Source organism: Colletotrichum aenigma (assembly GCF_013390185.1).
Source record: "Colletotrichum aenigma strain Cg56 chromosome Unknown KSG_Cg56_contig01, whole genome shotgun sequence".
Lineage (NCBI taxonomy): Eukaryota > Fungi > Ascomycota > Sordariomycetes > Glomerellales > Glomerellaceae > Colletotrichum > Colletotrichum aenigma.
In genome coordinates, this window is record NW_023500907.1 from 6,904,649 (window position 1) to 6,923,507 (window position 18,859).

The 18,859-nt window shown below is 56.4% G+C and overlaps 4 protein-coding genes across 4 annotated transcripts; 2 read left to right on the top strand and 2 right to left on the bottom strand.

The window, feature by feature from the left end:
• Window positions 1–305: 305 nt before the first annotated feature.
• On the top strand, window positions 306–1,796 carry LAMA2-0 (Laminin subunit alpha-2; the record flags this gene model as incomplete). Its single annotated transcript, XM_037317088.1, has 1 exon — window positions 306–1,796. The coding sequence occupies one exon, from the start codon at window positions 306–308 to the stop codon at window positions 1,794–1,796; it is 1,491 nt and encodes a 496-aa protein (XP_037185580.1).
• A 262-nt stretch (window positions 1,797–2,058) lies between these two features.
• On the bottom strand, window positions 2,059–3,620 carry CGCA056_v001830 (Bypass of stop codon protein 6; the record flags this gene model as incomplete). Its single annotated transcript, XM_037317089.1, has 4 exons — window positions 2,059–2,775; window positions 2,832–3,233; window positions 3,295–3,309; window positions 3,366–3,620. The coding sequence occupies 4 exons, from the start codon at window positions 3,618–3,620 to the stop codon at window positions 2,059–2,061; spliced, it is 1,389 nt and encodes a 462-aa protein (XP_037185485.1).
• Window positions 3,621–6,183: 2,563 nt separating this feature from the next.
• Window positions 6,184–8,053, bottom strand: CGCA056_v001831 (External alternative NADH-ubiquinone oxidoreductase; the record flags this gene model as incomplete). Its single annotated transcript, XM_037317090.1, has 3 exons — window positions 6,184–6,257; window positions 6,316–7,620; window positions 7,681–8,053. The coding sequence occupies 3 exons, from the start codon at window positions 8,051–8,053 to the stop codon at window positions 6,184–6,186; spliced, it is 1,752 nt and encodes a 583-aa protein (XP_037184537.1).
• Window positions 8,054–15,843: 7,790 nt separating this feature from the next.
• On the top strand, window positions 15,844–18,100 carry CGCA056_v001832 (uncharacterized protein; the record flags this gene model as incomplete). The annotated part of the gene is made up of 3 exons (XM_037317091.1): window positions 15,844–16,656; window positions 16,709–16,997; window positions 17,046–18,100. 3 exons carry the CDS (start codon window positions 15,844–15,846, stop codon window positions 18,098–18,100), a joined length of 2,157 nt encoding a protein of 718 aa, XP_037185487.1.
• Window positions 18,101–18,859: the final 759 nt, after the last annotated feature.

An 18,859-nucleotide genomic window follows, 5' to 3' on the forward strand; every position in this document is an offset into this window, starting at 1 on the left:
CTTCACACAAAATCTTTTTTGAACGCGGTCCTCACCTTTCTGTTTACCACCTTTCCTTCCCTTCACAACACCTCACCCGGGAGAAAAAACAAACCTCTTTCTTCCTTCCGCAACACATCTTCGCAAACACAAGGTACGCTCTCAAACACACCTTCTTCCCCCTTTCACTGTCTGATTGTTCCCTCAAAGTCATCGCCTCCCCCGTGAAAAGAGAACTCTTGGCAGTTTTCTTTTTGTCTTGCACAAAACACACATCCCACCTGCTTCTTGGATCTTCTTGGAAAGAACGCCTTGAGGTCGTCAAAATGGACGGTGTCAACCATCCCTTCTCCTTCCGCTGCGGCGACAGCGAGTTCGCCTTTAGAAACAACCTGGGCGCAGACTCTCTGACCCTTACTTGGACTGCCCCTGGCAAGAACGATAACGTCAACAACAACCCTGCCGGTAACCAGGCCATTGTCCACCAGAACATCGACGGTAATGCCAATGCTGGAGACAATGGTAATGGAGCCAACGACGAGGGAAACGACCACAAGAGACGCCGCGTCCACGTGGAGATTGAGAAGCATCGCGTCACCGTCCTGAAGCTCGGATCCGACGTGACCTTCGACTTCAAGTCTGCCGCTGCCGAGTCTGAGAGACAGCTGGCCAACACCATCACCGAGCGCGACCAGCTCCAGGCCCAGCTTACCAACTTTGCTGGTGTCCGCGACAACTTGCAGCAGCAATGTGACGACTTGAAGCAGCATCGCGACCGGTACTATATCGAGCTCGTCACCGTCACCAATACGAATATCAGACTCCAGGCGTCGTACAACAACCTGCGCACCCAGCATGAAGCCCTCCTGGGTCAGAATGCTCAGTTGAAGACCGAGCTTGCCGCCTCTCAGGCCAACGATCAGGTTCCCCTCACCAACGACCGTGAATACCAGAAGCTCAAGGGAGAGCACGCTACTCTCAAGAATGACAATCAGGCTCTGAAGAACGAGTATGAGACCCTTCAAGAGCAGCACACGGCTCTCAAGGCCGACTTCGAGGGCCAGACCGAGGAATGGGAGTACCTTCTTGGAAACCTACACCATGACGTAAATGAGGGAGGATTCGAATACCAGATTAAGCAGGCAGAGGCAGAGGCCCGCGAAGTCCGAGACCAGATGGATGGTCTCCAAGATGAGTACCGTCGTCTCGAGTCCGACAAGAACGAAGCTCTGGAGCATCTCGAAACTGCTCAATCCGAGCTGCACGAGGCTAAAGAGGAGGCCCAGAACCTCAAGAACGAGCTCGCCGAGCAGAAGGAGACTGAGGAGTACGTGCGCATTATTGAGAAGATGCTCGAGAAGGTCGCCAATGCGAAGAAGGGCGTTGAGGAGCACGTTCGCACTGTCGAGAACAAGCTTGAGGCCGAGACGGCTCGTGCCGCTGATTACGCTTCTCAACTCCACCAGCTGCAGGAAGCCGCGAACCGGTCTGCGGTCGAGGACGACGCCAACGGTAAGCTCGAGGTCAAGGAGCTCCAGGACAAGAACGCCATCAAGGACGTTCAGATCGCCGCCCTCGAGGCCGCCCTCAAGCAAGCTAATGAGAAGAAAGCCGACGTGAACCGATGGGAGGTTGCAAAGGATGTCTACCGAGCCAAGAAGAACAGCAGCCTCAGCGTTCCCAGTGCGACTGACAACATCATGAAGAAGGACTCGGAGGAGATGCGCACCCATGCTCTTCGCCGCACTGCCGATGCGACGGAGAAGAATTCGGCTGAGGAGCCGCGTCGCGACCTGAACCAGGTGTTCCAGATTTGATCGAGAAGGATGAAATTCTTTGGCTTGGGGTTTTGGCTTTGAGCAGGCATGTTGCAGGTTGGTAATGCTGAACAATGGACAGGCTTGGAAGGACGTAAATAGCACATTGGTGTAGCAAGACGGTCCTCGTCCGAACAAGTTAATCAGGATGATTTGGTATTGCTAAAATTCTCTATTTGATGTGAAATTGCTGTTAGGCCGGACACGTCGTCACACTATTCCAACATACTGCACCACCTCTCCTCCACCATCTCTTTCTCTCTTATTCCTCCTTATGTCCAATCCTAGGCAGGCAAAGCCACAGCCCAAGCATGACCCCCAAACACGCCAGGATAATGGGCTGCAAGACCTGCACACCCTTCGCCTGCGCCAACACACCGACCGCAAACGGCAGAATCGCCGCGCCGCTCCCGCCAAACGCCGCCGCGAACCCGATGGTGCTCACATGCAGGTGCCGCGGCAGCAGCTTCGTCGCCGCAACCACGACAGCCGGGAAGAACGGACCCAGGAAGAAGCCCTGCAGCGCGACGGCGACGGCGGACACGTAGAACTGCGGGACGAGCCAGAAGAGCAGCTCCAGCCCCATGGTGACGGGGATGTAGATGGCGACGGCGAGCTTGACGCCGAGCTTGGGGGTGACGAAGCCGAGCAGGGCGCGGCCGAGGGTGATGCCGAGCCAGAAGCCGACGGAGGTCATGCCCGAGTCGAAGGGGTTGGCCTTGCGGACCTGGATCATGAACTGCACGATCCAGCCGCCGAGGGAGACCTCGACGCCGACGTAGGCGAGGAGGAAGACGGCGCAGAGCCAGGAGACGCGGGCGTAGGGGCGCTTGAAGAGGGCGGCGCGCATGGTGCTGTTGCCGCTGCCGCCGTTGGGGGAGGAGGCGTTTGCTTGGGCGATGGTCTCGCGGTAGACGGCGCCGGTTTGGGTCCAGAAGGCGGAGGTGCACCAGACGAGCTCGATGACGGCCATGCCGAGCTGTGTGTGTGCTTGTTAGCGTTGGGCGGGACAGAGACAGAGAGAGTGAAACATACCAGGACGTAGTAGAACGTCCACCAGCCGAGCTTCCCCTTGTCGATCATGGTCGTGGCGATGAGCGGGCTCATGACGCCGCCGGCGCCGTAGAAGGCGTGCAGGAAGCCGAGGACCTCGTTGGCGCGGTCCATGTTGCCGATGTAGGCGTTCCAGGCAGCGTCGGAGATGCCGTTGCCGAAGCCCGCGAGGATGTAGACGACGACGAGGGCCGGGTAGGGCGGGTGCTGGGAGATGACGACGTAGGCAGCGATGTGGCACGAGGAGGCGATGACGGCGATGCCGCGCTGGCCGACTTTCAGGTGGATCCAGTTGTTGAGCAGGGCGGAGAGGACGTAACCCACAAAGGGGGAGAGGAAGACCAGCGAGACGACGACGTAGGAGAGGTTGTAGTATGATTCGAGCTGTTGGCGGAGGTTAGGTTGAGCTTGGTGAGATGAAGATGAGATTGGAGTGAGCACTCACGTAGGGGATCAAGGCCTGGGAGTGTGTGTTAGTGGTTTGAGCTGTGAGATGGGAGACGGGAGGTGACTTACACCGTAGGCGGCGTCATTTGCGCCCGAGACGAAGAGGCTCCAGAAGCATGAGAGCACCCTGTTCGCGTTGGCCCTGGGATAGTTCCATTTCTGGGTGACGGTGGCCGTTGTCGTCGGCGCTGGGAGACCGCCACTGACGTCCTCGTTCGAGCCCAGGCGGTGGCCTTCAGAGTTGAGGAGCGTGGCGTTCTTGGGGGTGGGAGGACGGTTCAGCTGTTGCAGCTGGAGGGTCGAGGTTGACGATGTGGCCGCCATTTTTTCAACGCCGACGATGGCACGGGGGCACGGTCGAGCGGAATTGAATTCAATGGGAAGTTGGCCAAGAGTCTGGCTCGGATTCTTGCGTCAATGGGTTAAGACTGGACCAAGCTCCTCCTGGACGGGATGGGGGAAGCGAGGGGGGAGGCAGATTTTATATGACAGGTTGACGTAGGACCGACGGGGGGAGAAAATCTAGCAAACCATGTACGCAATTGGATCTATCTGAACGGTGTGTATGTAAAACATGCGAGCATGTGGGACATGTCCAGGCGGCTCTGCGAAAGCTCCTGCTCCTGCATACCGGTTTCCCCAGCTTACGGGAGCCACCAGCTGGGATTTCTCACACCCTTAGCACGGAATACATTTCGCTGTAGGCGGAGCGGTGATGCAACTCGGGTGGCTGACATGAGTCAAACGGATCGCGCGCCCGACCGACCCAAGAACGAAAAGCAAAGAAAAACCACGAGGTCAACTTTAGGTAGGTCGATCCGCCGGTAACCCGTGTGAGCGGCAGAAGATTTATGCAGGCGGTTGAGCTGGGCCAAGTCAACGGCGCGGCGTTGACGCCCTCTCATTTGGCCGGCAAATCTCCGGCTCTCAAATTTTGCGGGGCGACCTGGACCCAGAGAACCGGAAGCCAAATCCCGCTTGGGCAATTGGGGGATCTATATCCGGATTGGGAGTATCTGCCAACTGCCCCCCAGTGCGAGAGCGTGGGCAGGTCCGCTAGGCTCCGCAGCCCCGCCCGTTGCGAACGACATTCCGCGCCGGTTTGTTTTGTCGGTGGCTCGCCGTTTGCCCACGAGGTTTAGGAGACCCGGGTTTACCGAAAGGCCGAGACGATCTATGGGTGTGAAATAATCATATAATGAGCGTAAGATTCAAGCTTTTGCCAGGTTGTGAGAGGATTTTGAAGGGTCCATTAAGTTTGCGATCAAGTTCATACGTAATCGTCAATTTGAAAGAACAACAAAAAAAGGATGGCAACAAAACAGAAGAGGCTCGAATGGTTTCTATGCTGATGGCCAATGGTCCAAAAATGAAGTCAAGTCACACGACGACAGAATATCACCTTCAGTCCTACGGCAAAACTTTTGGGCCCTCGTCGTCTCTTCAGGCTTGTAGTCTCTCACCAAAAATGCTGGCCTACTACATATGTCATTCTCGGAAATTATCAGCCATGCACCCGTAAAGAGATTCTTCAACGGGCTCTTCATATCTTTCAAGCCGGTGTGGTTTTAGTTCTAGACAGTTTTAAACTGTTCTCATAGAAATATATCATCTATTTTCTTTTCCTTTCTCATGTTGGCATGCTCGTCATGTCTTGCCTTGCCTGCAGCACGACGGAATTGGGCGGCGAGAACACCGAGTGTGATAGTAACCGTGAAGAAAGCACAGAGGCAGGACATGAGAGAGAGTAGACGACGAGGGCAGGGCCGAGAGCCAATAACAAATAACGTAATTGCATCAATACGGGAGGACCAAGAGGAACCACTTTTTTAGATCGCTGCTCGTACCAAACTTGGTCCGCATCTCTGAGTTACAACCGCATGCAGATAATTATAACCTTGTCTCGAGGATGGCACGACATAGGTATTACAAAAGTAGATTCAGAGCGTCAAAGAGTCTTAAGTTAACCAACCCACCAGAATGAAACCCCAGAAACGCCCAGAAACGAAGGCAGCCCACGCAAGGGCGCCCCATCGTGTCAACCATCCCCCTCCAGTAGCTGCCACATGCGAGCCCGACCACATCATGCAGCGCCTGATGCTACCGCTAGCCCCAGTCATCACCGACCCGAGCTCTCGGATTGAGCAAGTCCTCCAAGGCAGGGATCCTTCCAAGACCAAAGGGCTCCTTCCGGCGTCCCGTCTCAACAGTCTTCGGCACTGCATGAGCTTCGGGCCGTCCCGCTGCTCAACGACACCTTACCCGGCAAGTGCGTCAGTGGACCAGATGCCCAGCCGTCGAAGGTACGAGTGTCCCTGCTCATCATATGTATGCCATGGCACAGCAGCGGGACGTCCATCCTGATGCTGTGCTGCGGATTGCAGTTTGGGATCCCGAGAAGTTCCGTAGGGGTCGAGGCGACAACGGGCTGGAGATACCTCGGCGTCTACGCTGGCAACATGCCGAGGCTCTTACTCACTTACAGGGCCACGGTGGAGTTGAGGTGCCGCCAGTTTCCGAATTGACGTCGAGCTCACGAGCTAGATCCATGTTTGTGTGGTCATTATTCAATTCGCACTCATCGAGCGTTACCGAGAACTCTTGGGAGCAGCATTGTACAGGTGTTATTGCGACAACTCATACAGGGTAGTCATATGTTTCCCCCCCTTCTTGGGGGGATGATCGTGTGTCCAGTCTACCCAGTCTATCGTTCCGCGCCAGCCATTAAGCCGATCGATCTATCGTTTCGCTCCGGCACCATACACAAAAGAAGCGAAGAGAGACAGTTACACAGAAAACAAAGAAAATGAACAAGTTTCAAGTCCCAGTGCCAAATGAGGCAGTAAACAATCGTAAACGCCTAGAACGACCTAACTGATCCTCGTACTTATTCTCGGGAAATGTCGCGGCCAAAGACCTTGGACTTCAGCCAGTCGTTGATGACCAGGAGACGGTTGCGAGCTGAGCGTTGTTAGTCTTTTTCAATCTCGATCAGGGAAGTTATGATGGGAACTCTTACTGCTGAAGCACATGGAAAGGTAAGCGGAGCGCCAGAAGAGGTAGGTCATGCTACCACCGCTAGCAATGTTGCCGTTCCACCAGCTGACATCGGCAACAGCCTTCTCGCTGCCGATGTAGGCCAGAGAGCCCTGGTGAGAGTAGTGGAAGGGCTTGATGTCCTTGATGCGACGGAGCTGGCGCTCGTGGGCCTCGATCTCCTTAGCGACCTCGGCAGCGTTGCCGGGTTTGACGTTCAGGTTCGCGCTGAGCTCCTGAACGCGGGCCTCCAGAGACTCTGTCCTGGCCATGTTGTTGAAGAGCTTGGCCAGGAAGTTGCCCTCCTGAGCGGCGACCTGGGCGGTGGGAGCGTAGCCAGCAACGGCACAGTCACCAATGGCCCAGATATCACGGGCGCCCTGGACAACGAGGTACTCGTTGACGGCCAGACCGCGGCGGGAGTCCTTCTGAGCGGGGATCTTGGAAATGAGGTCGCGGACGATGGGGCGGACAGCGTTACCAGTAGCCCAGACGAGGAGACCGTAGGGAATGGTAAGAGTCTGCTGCTTTCCGTCAGGGCCAGTGGCCACGGCCTCAACGGTCTCGTTGGTGACCTTCTTGACCATAGTCTTGGTCATAATGTCGATCTTCTCCTCCTCAAAGGTCTTCTCCGTGTACTCAATAAGCTGCTTAGAGAAAGACGGCAGGACGTTGGGGAGGGCCTCGATCAGGGTGACCTTGAAGCGGTCGGCGATCTCGGGAACCAGACGCTTGATGTCCTCCTCGAAGAAGTCCTGAAGCTCACCGGCGAACTCGACACCGGTGGGTCCACCACCGACAACAACCATGTGCATGAGACGGCTGATGTCCTCGGCGGACTGGTCCTTGAAGGCGGCGGTCTCGACACAGTCCATGATCTTCTTGCGAATAGCCTGGGCGTCACCAATCTCCTTCAGGAAGCAAGAGTTCTCGCGCACACCCGGGATACCGAAGGTGGCGTTCTCAGCTCCGACACCGACAACCAGCATGTCGTAGGAGACCTGGGTCTCGGACATGGAGCCCTTAATTTCCGAGTTATCCACGACCTTGACAACCTTCTTGACGGGGTCGATAGAGGTGGCCTCGGCTTCGTAGAACTTGACGGCGGCCTTCTTATGGCGGAGGATGGTTCGGATAGGCTCCATGATGGAGCGGTGCTCAATGGTGCCGGTCGTGCATGAGGGGAGCAGAGGAGTGAAGAGGAAGTAATTTCTGGGCGAGATGACAACGACGTTGTAGTTTTCCGTGTCGAGCTTCTTGAGCATGGAGACAGATCCCCAGCCAGTGCCTGGCAAGCAGAGTCAATATCAAAATGTCGCAATAACAGGAGCGGGCCGAGTGAATGTACCCAGGATAACCAGAGTCTTCTTGGTGGGGTCAAACTCGACCTGGTCCTCAAAGTGCCTGTCCTCGTAGACTTCGTATCCGACGTAGGCGAAGAGACCGAGAGTCGAGAGGTAGGTCAGGCGCCAGACCCATCTGAAGGTCTTGCGAATCTTGCCGGGCCTCTTAGGAGCGGCATCGGCGTACTCTCTGCGGAACTGGCGCGCGACGGTCCTGGAAACAGCTGCAGTAGCTGGCCTCGCGGCGACGGTGCGCAGACCCGTTCTCGTGGCGGTGGTGAGGGTTCTGCGACCGGCGCTGGCAGCATTGCGCGGAGCTCTCGGGGCGAGCTGGGCGGCCGCGCGAAGGGAGCTCATGGCTCTGGCGGACGAAGCCATTGCTTCAATTGTCGATGGGAGGGAGGTCCCCGGTGACCGTTTGGGGAATGAGGAGTGGGTGAGGAAGGCGACGATGCAATGGGAGAGAAGGGAAAGGGAAGGAAAGAAAAACAGAACGATGCCGGAGGGGAAGGGCAACGATAAGGATGACCGGCTTCCCAGGTTGTGTGCGTTGGTGTGTGTGACGCACCTGGCAAGAGAGATTTAGCTGGCGGCTGGACCCTCCCAAGTCGGCGGTATTTTTTGCGCAGCTTGCAGAAAATTTCAGGTGCTACGGGGGTGAGGTCAGAGATAGCGCGCTCCGCTGCTGGTATCGACGGAAGCTTGGACGCAAACGAGGGGCTGTGATTGGGCCGACTGGGGGCGGAAGTCTGTGGCCGACTGCGCTGTCGCTGACAAGAAGGAAGGTCTTGGCCGAATTACAGGGGAACCACTGCGTGGATACAGGGCACCTCAGGCACCTTGGATCCCCCGGGCCGTCGTTGGCGGGGAGTATTCCCGCGCACAGCACACTGCAGCCGCGTCCCGTCTCTCTCTTCCCCCAATGGAGCGCTTGTTTTTTCCTCTATCAGAGTCATCGCGATGTGGATAGTGGTTTTTTTCGGTGGGCCATCGGGGTTCACTCACCCTGATCCAGCATCAGCAATTCCATTCACTACCAAGGATCGAGCGACGCTGAGGTGAGTGAGTCTAAGAGAGGAAGCCCCGCGCAAAGCAGTTCGCCAGCGGACGCCCCCGCCAGCCCCGGCCGAAACCCGGCGTTTTGTCCGACTGACTTTTTTCTTTCTACGGGCCGCTCTGTCCGCCGCATCCTCTGCAATTCCACAGAGTACAAATGAGCCATTCACCGGGAATCTAAAATAAGACTGATGTCGTGATAGAACACACTAACCCCAGATGACCCAAAATCTCCATTGCGCTCTTTTTCCGCACATATGCTCGCCCGGCGGCCCTGCTGTTGTCACGACACATACCTAAGGTAATCATTACTTTACGTTACACACAATCGTCACTAATACCGCTCACGCGGCCCCACCCTCATCTCTGTCGCCAGCCACTCCATTGCAGAGCCGCCCGTCGCTGCTGCTGCTGCTGATTTACTTTCGAGACTTCATTTGCGCACATGCAACGCCAAAACATCAATCATATGAATATCACCTGCCATTCCCTCCCTCCGGAAACTCAATGGCTTGTGAAGTCACCTCAGATCCCGCAAACTCCCATGAGATGACCTAGCCGCCTGCCACTTTAGCCGGCCAGATATGCGACTAGAGAACGCTGGCCTATGCCGCTTCTCCGAACCCCTCCGAAAGGCGACCACCATATCTCGGGCTTGTGGAATCATGGATCTCGCCTTGGTTCGCGGCTCTTGGAGATGAAGATGACCCAACGGCGCTACGGATACTTTGGGCAGGGCTTGGAGTCACTTGCCCGAAATTGGGGCCCCTCCTATATTCCGATGACTTGCCGATGCCCCGAGGATGGAGCAGATGTGCACTCCCCTCCGGCCGAAATTGCCCCCCCTTCGATGTCTCCCTCCGCCGCGTCTCGCACCGCTGCCCCCTCTGGCTGCCCCAGTCCGGTGCCTCGTCTCGAGGCATCGCCTCCGGGGTGTTACCTGCCCTGAGCGGGCCGTAGGGTTCCACATTCCTCCTTCTCCCCGAAAGCGTCGCCGAGGCCGTCGGCACCGTCGGTGATAACGAATTCGGAGTTTGTGAGACATAAACCATCAATTAAACTTTGGCTTCCCTGCCCGCCTCGCATTTTCGTACAAAACACAGCCTTGGCCTTCCCTCAATGTCATCAGACTACGCCAACTGCCCAGTCACGGTCTCTGCGTCCGTCCCAGGGCCAAATCTCATCATCAGCAGCAGCAGCAAGCACCCTCAGACCGGTTCACCATAACTCCAGACATGTGGCTGCGCAGTGGGTGGCCTCGGTCTGATGTTTTCGACCTTGCAGCTGCCTCGGCTTCCCATCGCGCCGTCGCGCGATTTCCCTTTCACATCCTCTCTTCCTCGCGCGCACTAAAACCCAACCTTCAGTTGTGCAAAGCAACTTGCTTGGCACGCACACTTGGCGAAACTCGAAACCCAAGCACATGCTCGGAGTAAACCCGACCACACGGGTCTGGGGCGGCAGAGGCTCAACACCAGTTCCATCGGCAACAGGCGCCTTTTGGGAAAAGTTTCCTTGGGCCAAGCCTCACGGTCGCGAACTGCAGGTCCCTTCCCATTCCCGCAGTCCCAAGAGATCGAAGAAGCTGGGCGAACTGGCGTGGCCTTGTAAACGAAACGGGGCCGCGAGATTTCTCGTGTTCAACACTTGTGCCTACACTCTTTTCGCCCACCCCCGAAGCCGGGCCTCCGAGTAGACTGTGAAACGCCGCAAACTCAACCCGGCCAGAGAGAGCCCAGCAGTAGCCGCAATGGATGGAGGGTAACACACCTACCGACGCCCGTAGACCGTAGAGGGAGATGTTGTGGAAAATGTGAAACAGGGTCGTGTCTGACTACGAGCCTCTCACGCAGGAGAGAAAGTGGAGCCAAGACCTTCCATCCATCCCAGAAAGGCCGCCTCCCCTAAGCAAGTAACAGAATCCCATCCAGACAGAGCAAAGCAGATGAAGCGGCCAGCCAACCGCCGCGTTTGATCGCAGCCCGCGGCCGGTGTGAAGAAGGGGGCAGAGGAGGAAGAGGTGAGAAGCTTACGAAGGGCATCAAACGTTTGTTCGTCATCCAACAGTGCCGACTTCCGTTCAGGCTTCACCTTGATCATGTCGAACCCTTCTTCCCCCAATCGCCAGACATCCTCAGAATTACCCGCTTGCCTCAGAATTCCGAAGGCGAGAATGGGCCAATTCTCAGCTCATCCGTCATTCACATTGCTTTACGCTGCATGATAGTGCCCCAGTGCGGCTGCTCGAGAAAGAAGCTATGCCCGCAATTTGATTATGCCGGCAGATGGGCGCGCGCGGGCGGCGACGACGGGAGCGTCGTGGCGGAAACATGGTGTCCAAATGGGAAAGCTCTTTCCCATCCAGCCAGCCCGCCCGCCGTCAAGAGCCACTCTAAATGTCGATGGTGAATCCAACTAGTTCGTCAAGTTGAATGTGTCTCTTAAAAGGCCCCTCGTAAGTTCCCGGGATCACGCATCGGGGGTGGGAGGGACTGGACGTCAACGCGGGCGGCCTCGCGGGTCGTGGGTCCGAAAAGTCCAGAACACCGGTGTTTCGTGGCATTACGACCATTCTTTGTTGTGCACGCATTCCATCATCTATTTCGCCTATCTGCACCCACGCGGTGGGTGGGAAGATGCCCTCCCGCGTTCTTGGTAGTTGATCGTGAGCTTGGCGGATGATGTACTGTGCTGGTTGGTAGCCAAGCCGCGGAAGATTTGTCAAGCGAGCGTTGATCCCGGCTTGGGACGCATCGCTGCGCATGCGGCCGCGGGAAAAGGCATCGCGACAGTGGCCCAAACAGAGCATGTTGATTCAATATATTGGAAGGCTTTCCTGGGCGCATCAAAGTTTCCCTGTCTCTTGGTACGGGCTCATGTATATCGCCAAGCCCGCCGCCATGGCTTCACGATGCAATTACGCTGCAGATATGCAGGCTGTAGAATGTCGGTTAAAGCGCCCAGCAAGATGGTTCAGAGAATTAGACATAGATAACTGTGAGGGCACAGAGCAGGAACAGGACTGGGTTCCCCTCTCTCTTACTGCTTTCGCTTCACTCGCCGAGAAGCTCACGTTGAACGGAACTTTGTTCTCCAACACTTCCGGCTATGACGGCCAAGGCTGGCGCGGTGATCAAGCTTCTGTCTGAAGTCCTGAACGAATGGAGACAGTAGCCAATGAACGGCAGAGTTACGGGTTGCTCAGATCGCCTGTGCAGGTTTCCAGATGCCAAGATGGGAGCTTATTTGCCTCCTTGGGTGCGACAACTCTTGCGAGATGTTGCAGCCAGGAAGGGAAGGGGTGATTGGAGGGGTGTGGAGAATTTGTGATGGTTGAGGTCGAGGATGAGATGAAGACAACGTGTGAGAGAGAGAAAGAGCGTGGGACACATGAACACGGGGCGATGACGGGTCTTGGGAGCCCGCCGGTTAGGACGGCAAAAGTGTGCGAAGAGTGTGACGAGAGTCAGGTTTTGGGGGTTGGAGACTTGGAGGAGGCCGTGCGGCTCAGGGCCTTGCTTGTCTGGCGCGCGAGAGAGGGGGTATAGCATAGGCCGAGACCAATAGCGAAAGTGGCCGACTCGGCCGCGTAGCAGTGGTATTGGGGACAGGAGGTTTGGGTTCGGTCGAGTTTGTGAGTTGCTCGTCAGTCGCTCGCCCGTCGTTAGTCGGAGACCGGTTGAACATTGACCGGGGCCGCTAGTCTTTCAGGGGCTGGAACGAGGCGAGCAGGTTTGAACTGAGTGTAGTCCGTAGTCTAACTGACTTGGTACGACTGACTGACTGACAAGTCGCAAAGCGGGAACGAGCAGCGGCTAATTGTCGAAAGTATCGATAGGAAAAGCGAACAATTCGGAAAGCACCATGCTTTTGTGCCTGTTTGCTTTCTGTGGTTACCTTAATTCCAGAAGGAATTGGATGTCCAACTAGCTCGCGGCTAGGAGAAATTGAATTGAAAGGGGGGACACAGCGACCAAACTAAAATCTGGGCGTTTTGCCCAGCGATGGACGTTTCCGTCGGCCAGATCTGGCAGCTCGGAGGAATGACAGGGGGGCCCAAGCCAATAGCGGCAGTTGCTACTGCGTTAGCATGAACGTTGAAGAGCCTCACCCGCCTCTCCTCGTCGACGACCCTGAACGGGAAGGAAAGCTGGCGAATGTGATGTGAATCCGACAACCACCACCGTCTTCAGGATAATATGGATGACGATAGCGTTCAAGCTGGCAGTTCAGGGTTTCTAGCTTTCTTTCTCAGGGGTAAGAGGGCAGAATGGTTCGACTGGATTGGAGGATGGAATCGACCGTCGATTTCGGCATGACGGCAGTCGGAAGGGTGGAGGGCGAGTTTTCAGTTCAGCTCCTGCAGTCAGGCGACAGGGACCCAGACGTGATGTCTTGCAGCAGCTCTCTCTCCTTCTCGTTAGAGTATGCCTTACCACCATGCCTCGTGACTACAGGACAGGTAGATGCCTTTCGGTTGAATTGTAAGATGCTCTGGCTGCCCATGTCAACCATGTCGGTGCCTAACGAGGTGAGGGACGACCTGACTTCTGACGTGCTCGTCAACGTGACTTTGAGCTTCAGCCGTCGGAACGTACCTTGATGTCCCCAACGCTGCCGAAAGTCACGAATGAGATGCCAGGACGGGTTAAGAGGGTGTATGGACTGCCCATACCGGACGAGAGCACCGTGCTCGAGGTGTCTGAGATGCACCTGGACTTGAGGGTGAGGTGCTTTTCGGATATCCCACTGCGTATGGGGCTGTTGCTGCTGCTATCGAACAGCCCCTGGCTTGAGGCTCCAGTATTAATCGTGTCTAGACTCCCGGCCTGACTTGTTGTCGTTGACGCGACGGGGCCAGATGTTGTCACCAAACATGAGATAGATGATATCCGTACCTTACCTTACTGAGAAAGGAAACTGCATCCAGAAGGCCATCGACGTGTCCGCGAGCTGCAGCTGCAGCACTTTGGGCGCAACGCCTCAGCGGTGTTCCAGCACTAGATGCGCAGCCCGCACCGCAGTGGGGGGCAAGCGAGAGACACTGGACCGTCAGTGCCCAGGGCGTCAGGGCGTGCCGCCGCCGTCGGACGCTCTCCCGGCAGCCACCGCACCAGGAACAGTAACAGGAACAGGAAGTTAGGAGCAGGAACCTAACCGTCGTTAGCTGTGTCTCTCCCGAAAGAGGCTAGTCCCAAACTGTCACTCTGCAAGGGCAAAGGCAGCAGGCCCTCCCCCTGTCCTGAAACCCGCTCTTTCCCACGCTGAGACGCATGGCCCCCTGCAAGTGTCGTCGCAGCACTGCACCCAAAAGACCCCTCAAATGCCGGCCGCCGCTGTTTGCACTAACATGCTCTCCGCAATGTTCATGCCGCCACCTGCTAGCGGCCACACATGCCGTTGTTCCCACTTCGCCCCGATTCGGTTCTTCGAAACCGCAGCATCGACACCAGACTGGCCAACTCGATGTCTCACCTCTCCACCACACCACATCACACCTCACCTCACACGGCACACACACGCGCTCGCACACACAAACTTCTCTCGTTCTCTGTCTCTCTCAGGCTCTCAGCGAGGGAATCTCTGCTGCCGTCTGCTACGGAAGATACTGAAGAAATGGGCCCCCCGCCGCGATCTTCACCACGGTCACGCTGCGCTCACTTGGGGGGTCCTTGACACCAGCATCCCGACTGCCGTATTATCGCCTCCTCCTCGCCCGCCGCCCGTTCTCCCCCACCGGTATGAGGATGAAGCTACCCCCATACCGTCTCGTCCTCGCCCCTGGCCCTCAGCGTTCTGCGTCTCCGTCCACCGCCGGCCCAGCTTCAGTGGCCTGCTGAAGCCTGAAGCAGGCAATGATTGACCCTTACAAGCTTCTGCTGCTCGTCTCTCCTCGTTGCGCACTGGTCCAACTCGCTACAGGAAACCACCATCTCCCATTCCAGACACCTTCCACCATCCATGCTACGTGCCATGCTCTGGAGCCTCCATCCCCGGGGCCCCTGTCCAGAGACGCCAGGGGAATGGATACGGGTTAGACGAAAAGGCCTGTCCGGCTACCGCAGGAGGCAGGGGCAGAAGGGGGAGGGGTGGACCTTCCTCGACCTCCTCAAGCCGGTTCTGCTTCTGCTTGGGGCTCTGTGCCGCTGCTGGTGCTGGCGCTGCTGCTGCAATACCTGCCTTTCGCGCACGTCTGGTGCGAGATTTTTGTTACTCGAGATGCCATCATCTGGTCTTGCGCACAATGCACTCGCTCACTACACACAGAAGCTGCGCAATCGTGTTCGGCCTGCCAAGAACAACCAGACCAAGACCAGTCTGAGCGAGCAGAATCAAGGAGGCTTTAAACTCACGCCTGGACATGTCGGGGAGAAGGAATCCAGGAACCCGCAGAGCAAAGCACCAATGAGTGACGAATGACCGTCTGGTCGCATCTCCTTCTCAGCAGGCCCCTACGAATACCGCACTGCGGTACAGCAGGTGTACGGCATGACAAAACCACCACGCGAGTGACCGCTGACTTACGATCCACGGACCACCCACTAGGGCGCCGCACCCATCGGCTTTCGCGTGCCAGTTCCTGCGCCAGTCCTAGTCAGTGCTGGTGCCCGCCCGGGGTGTCTGGATCTATCCCTCAAGCATCTCGGGGGGCATCTGTCATGCAGCATGGGTCTCCCCGCGAATGGTGGATAGATGATCGACCCAATCTGATACATACTGTCGCCTCTCTCTCGGCTGGCTTCTCTTCTTCCCTCCCTTCTCCCTCCTCTCCCTCTGCTGCCAATACCTCCGTCACTTGTTTAGTGTTCACCACTTTTTCCATTCTTCACATACCAAGGCCGGCCTTATTCCTTTCGATTCTTCTAGACCCCTTTGCTGGCAATTGTCTATTTCGTCCTTGTATCTTTTTTACTATCCGTGTTTTCATCTCGCACTCGACTCGACGTCTCACTCGCAACGATACTTCTTCACCGCACCGTCTCGAACCATTATCCAACTTTTATCGCCGTATATCAACACCGAATTTCGTAAGCTGAGGGCCATGGTCGGAACCGATTGACAAAAGGGAGAACATTTCGGCGACTTTCTTCGGTCCGGATTGGAAGGATAGGATGATCGAGGAGAAGGGCATGGCTCCCCACGCAGTCCAGCAGGGCTCGAAGCCTTCCCGGAGAGCCGCCCGCCCCGCCAACATCAAGATACCCTCTCTGTTTACGAAACGCGACGAGGAATCCGACGATGAGTACGCAACGCAAGTACGACGGGCTGCGGGTGGTATTTGGAAGAGGGCAGTTGGCCCTGGGCACAAATTCGCCGACAGGGTAGAGGCACGATCAGACAGCGACAGCGATAATCCGAGGAGGAAACAGAAACTCAAGAACCCTCCTCCTCAACAACAACAGGAGCAACCGTCAAGCCCGGACACACCAAAGGCGAGTCTCAGGCCATCAAATAACCTTCAGAACGGCACGCCACTGCCCGTGGCAACTCTCCGGCCCGCACCGGCAGTATCAGCCCGTCCAGTGGCTTCATTTCCTCCGGCCATTCAGTTGCCCCAGGTATCAGCGCCTCCATTGCGAGTATCAGCGCCCCCCAAGGCTACACCTTCATCTCTGCCGCCTGCGTCCACGGTACCCAACCCTCCTCCCCGAGCGGCTCCAGCGGCATCAGTCCCTCCCGCCTTCGAAACTCCAGCAGCTCACCCTGAGATTCCTGTACAGCGTCCCCCCGAGCCTGAAGAGCCTCCTCCACCACCACCACAGTCACCACTGCCACCGCCTGTTTTGGCACCGGCAGAGCCCGACCCTCCGCCACCACCGCCTCCTGAGGAGCCTCAGCCAGGACCACCACCAGCGACGATGACAGTCACGGCCCCAGCACGTACTGTCACATTGATCTCGACCATGATGCCATCCATGGATCCTGTGAGTGGTTCACTCCAGCATTCAGATTTGAGAACGTAACTGACCGTGACAGCCTACGCCCAAGAAGCCAAAGTATCCCACGCCTTCAGCCCCAACACCCTCTGCCCCGCCCCCGACTACTGGTCTGCCGCCTTTGCCATCCCTCGAACCGTCTGCGCCCAGGAAGGGTATTGATGGGCACACCACGCCCACAGTTACTGCCACATTGGCATCAGCAGTGATTCCTGCGGAAACCATCTCAGCTCTTCCTGGGCAGACTGGAAGCCGGGATAAAGACGACGGCAGACCGCCACGTATGAACCCGGAAACCGAGCACGCTTTGATTGCGGTCGGTTCTATCGGTATGTTCTTTGTTGCCAAGTACGGCCGTTGATTGCTAATTCGACTAGGGTCTTTCATTTTTGCGAGTTTCCTCTGCTGGATTGTGTGGAGGACATTGAAGAGGGCAGCACGACGGAAGAGGGACAGAGAATCTGCCTACCGTGGCGACATCCCCGGTTTCGGATCCAAGATTCCTTTCTTTAGGAATCGTTCAGTGGGTGGTGGATGGGAAAACCTGGACGGCCGGAGCCAGCCGCCTCAGTACGAGAAGGGAGTTGGGCCCAGAGGAACCCTGCGATTGAACACGGACGTCTACTCTGGAAAGCCGATCGGCAACTTTGGACCCGGCTCAGCGTCTGCATACGGTGGCCAGTACATGTCACCGGCCGACAATAGGGGCAGCCCGATGAACATGAGCCCGTCAGGCACGATTCAGATGCGGACCAACCAACCCATTATGAACGGACAAGGCACCTTCAACAGCCAAACGGGCACCTACACCAGTCAGGTTGACACATTCAACACCGGCGTTGGCACATACAACACACAAACGGGCACGCTCATCAGTCACGCGCCTAGCCAGTCCTTGACACACATCATTGGACAATACGGCACCCCTACCGATCCTAACATGACCCTTCGCTCGGGTATAGGAGCTGGAGCCTTCTTCAATCAATCAGAGTTGGCTCGTCAACCATCAGACGCTTATGATCCCAACAGACGACAGGTCAACCGGGCGAGTGAGCTGTCTTCGATTTCGTCCGGTTTTGGTGACGGGGATATTGTGGTACCTGGTATGGCACTGCAACCACCACCCCCAATCAGGCAGAGTCAAGCCGGTCGGTTCTCGTGGATGAGTAAGAGCAACCGTGACACTGTATACACCGAGACGAGTGAAGACCTGCCACCAAGATTCCGATCTGTCAACAGTTGGGTCAACCAGCAAACAGGTCGCATCAAGAGAGCGCAGGCACGGCCAGAAACCGACGAAGAAGTTCCTCCCGTACCTGGACTTCCGGCCGGGACGGGACAGAACGGCCTGCCCCCCGAACCTCAATTTACCATGATGATGCCTGACGGAGAAGTGCCCCGACGGCCCGATCTGAATTCCAACGCGTCGTAGCCAGACGTGACACAGGACCAACAGTCACTTTTCTTTGTTTTCATACCCAAGCACGGCGCAGCGCGGAAGGATGTCAAAATGAGAAGGCAAGCGAGGGGGTGTTGTAATAACAATTATCGTCATCATCATCGTATTACACATGAACAGGCCACCGAAAGAGGCGGTAGCATAAATTCAAACATGAACTGTATTCAAAAGACTCGCTGCACCGCCTCCTCTTCAAGCCTGGCGCTTGGGGGGCCTTGCGGAGTTTGACATACGACAACCCGTGGCTTTCAGCTGCACATGTACAGATAGTCGGGAACAGGCGAGCAGAAGAGATGCATACGGAGAGAAGCGGTGAGAGTAATCCAAAAAGGATAACTAACAATGTTAACAATACTTGAAAATAATTGGCCTTGCAATGTGTACTGTACCGTTGATGGGTCGGAGGCGCGGACGATTTCGTTTGCGGACTGAGATCGTCAGGCACCTGCGACGCTGATTTGTTGGGCGATCAGGTCGACGAACGACTTGGTTTATTTCTTTTAATGGAAACACTGATTCTTTCAACGTTCTAATTGAACAAGCAGCCAAGAATGGCCAGGCCTGAGGATGATGAAGCTTCTTCGCCATCGTGGCCGGGCTTCTGCATCGGCAGATGTTTGTTCGACGTGTGAGATGGCTTTGCGGCCTCATTTACAATGCTCAGTCTTCAGCCACGATTATTTACTAGGCCTCAAATCCATCGACTTACACTGCTGCAGACTTCACGCCGCC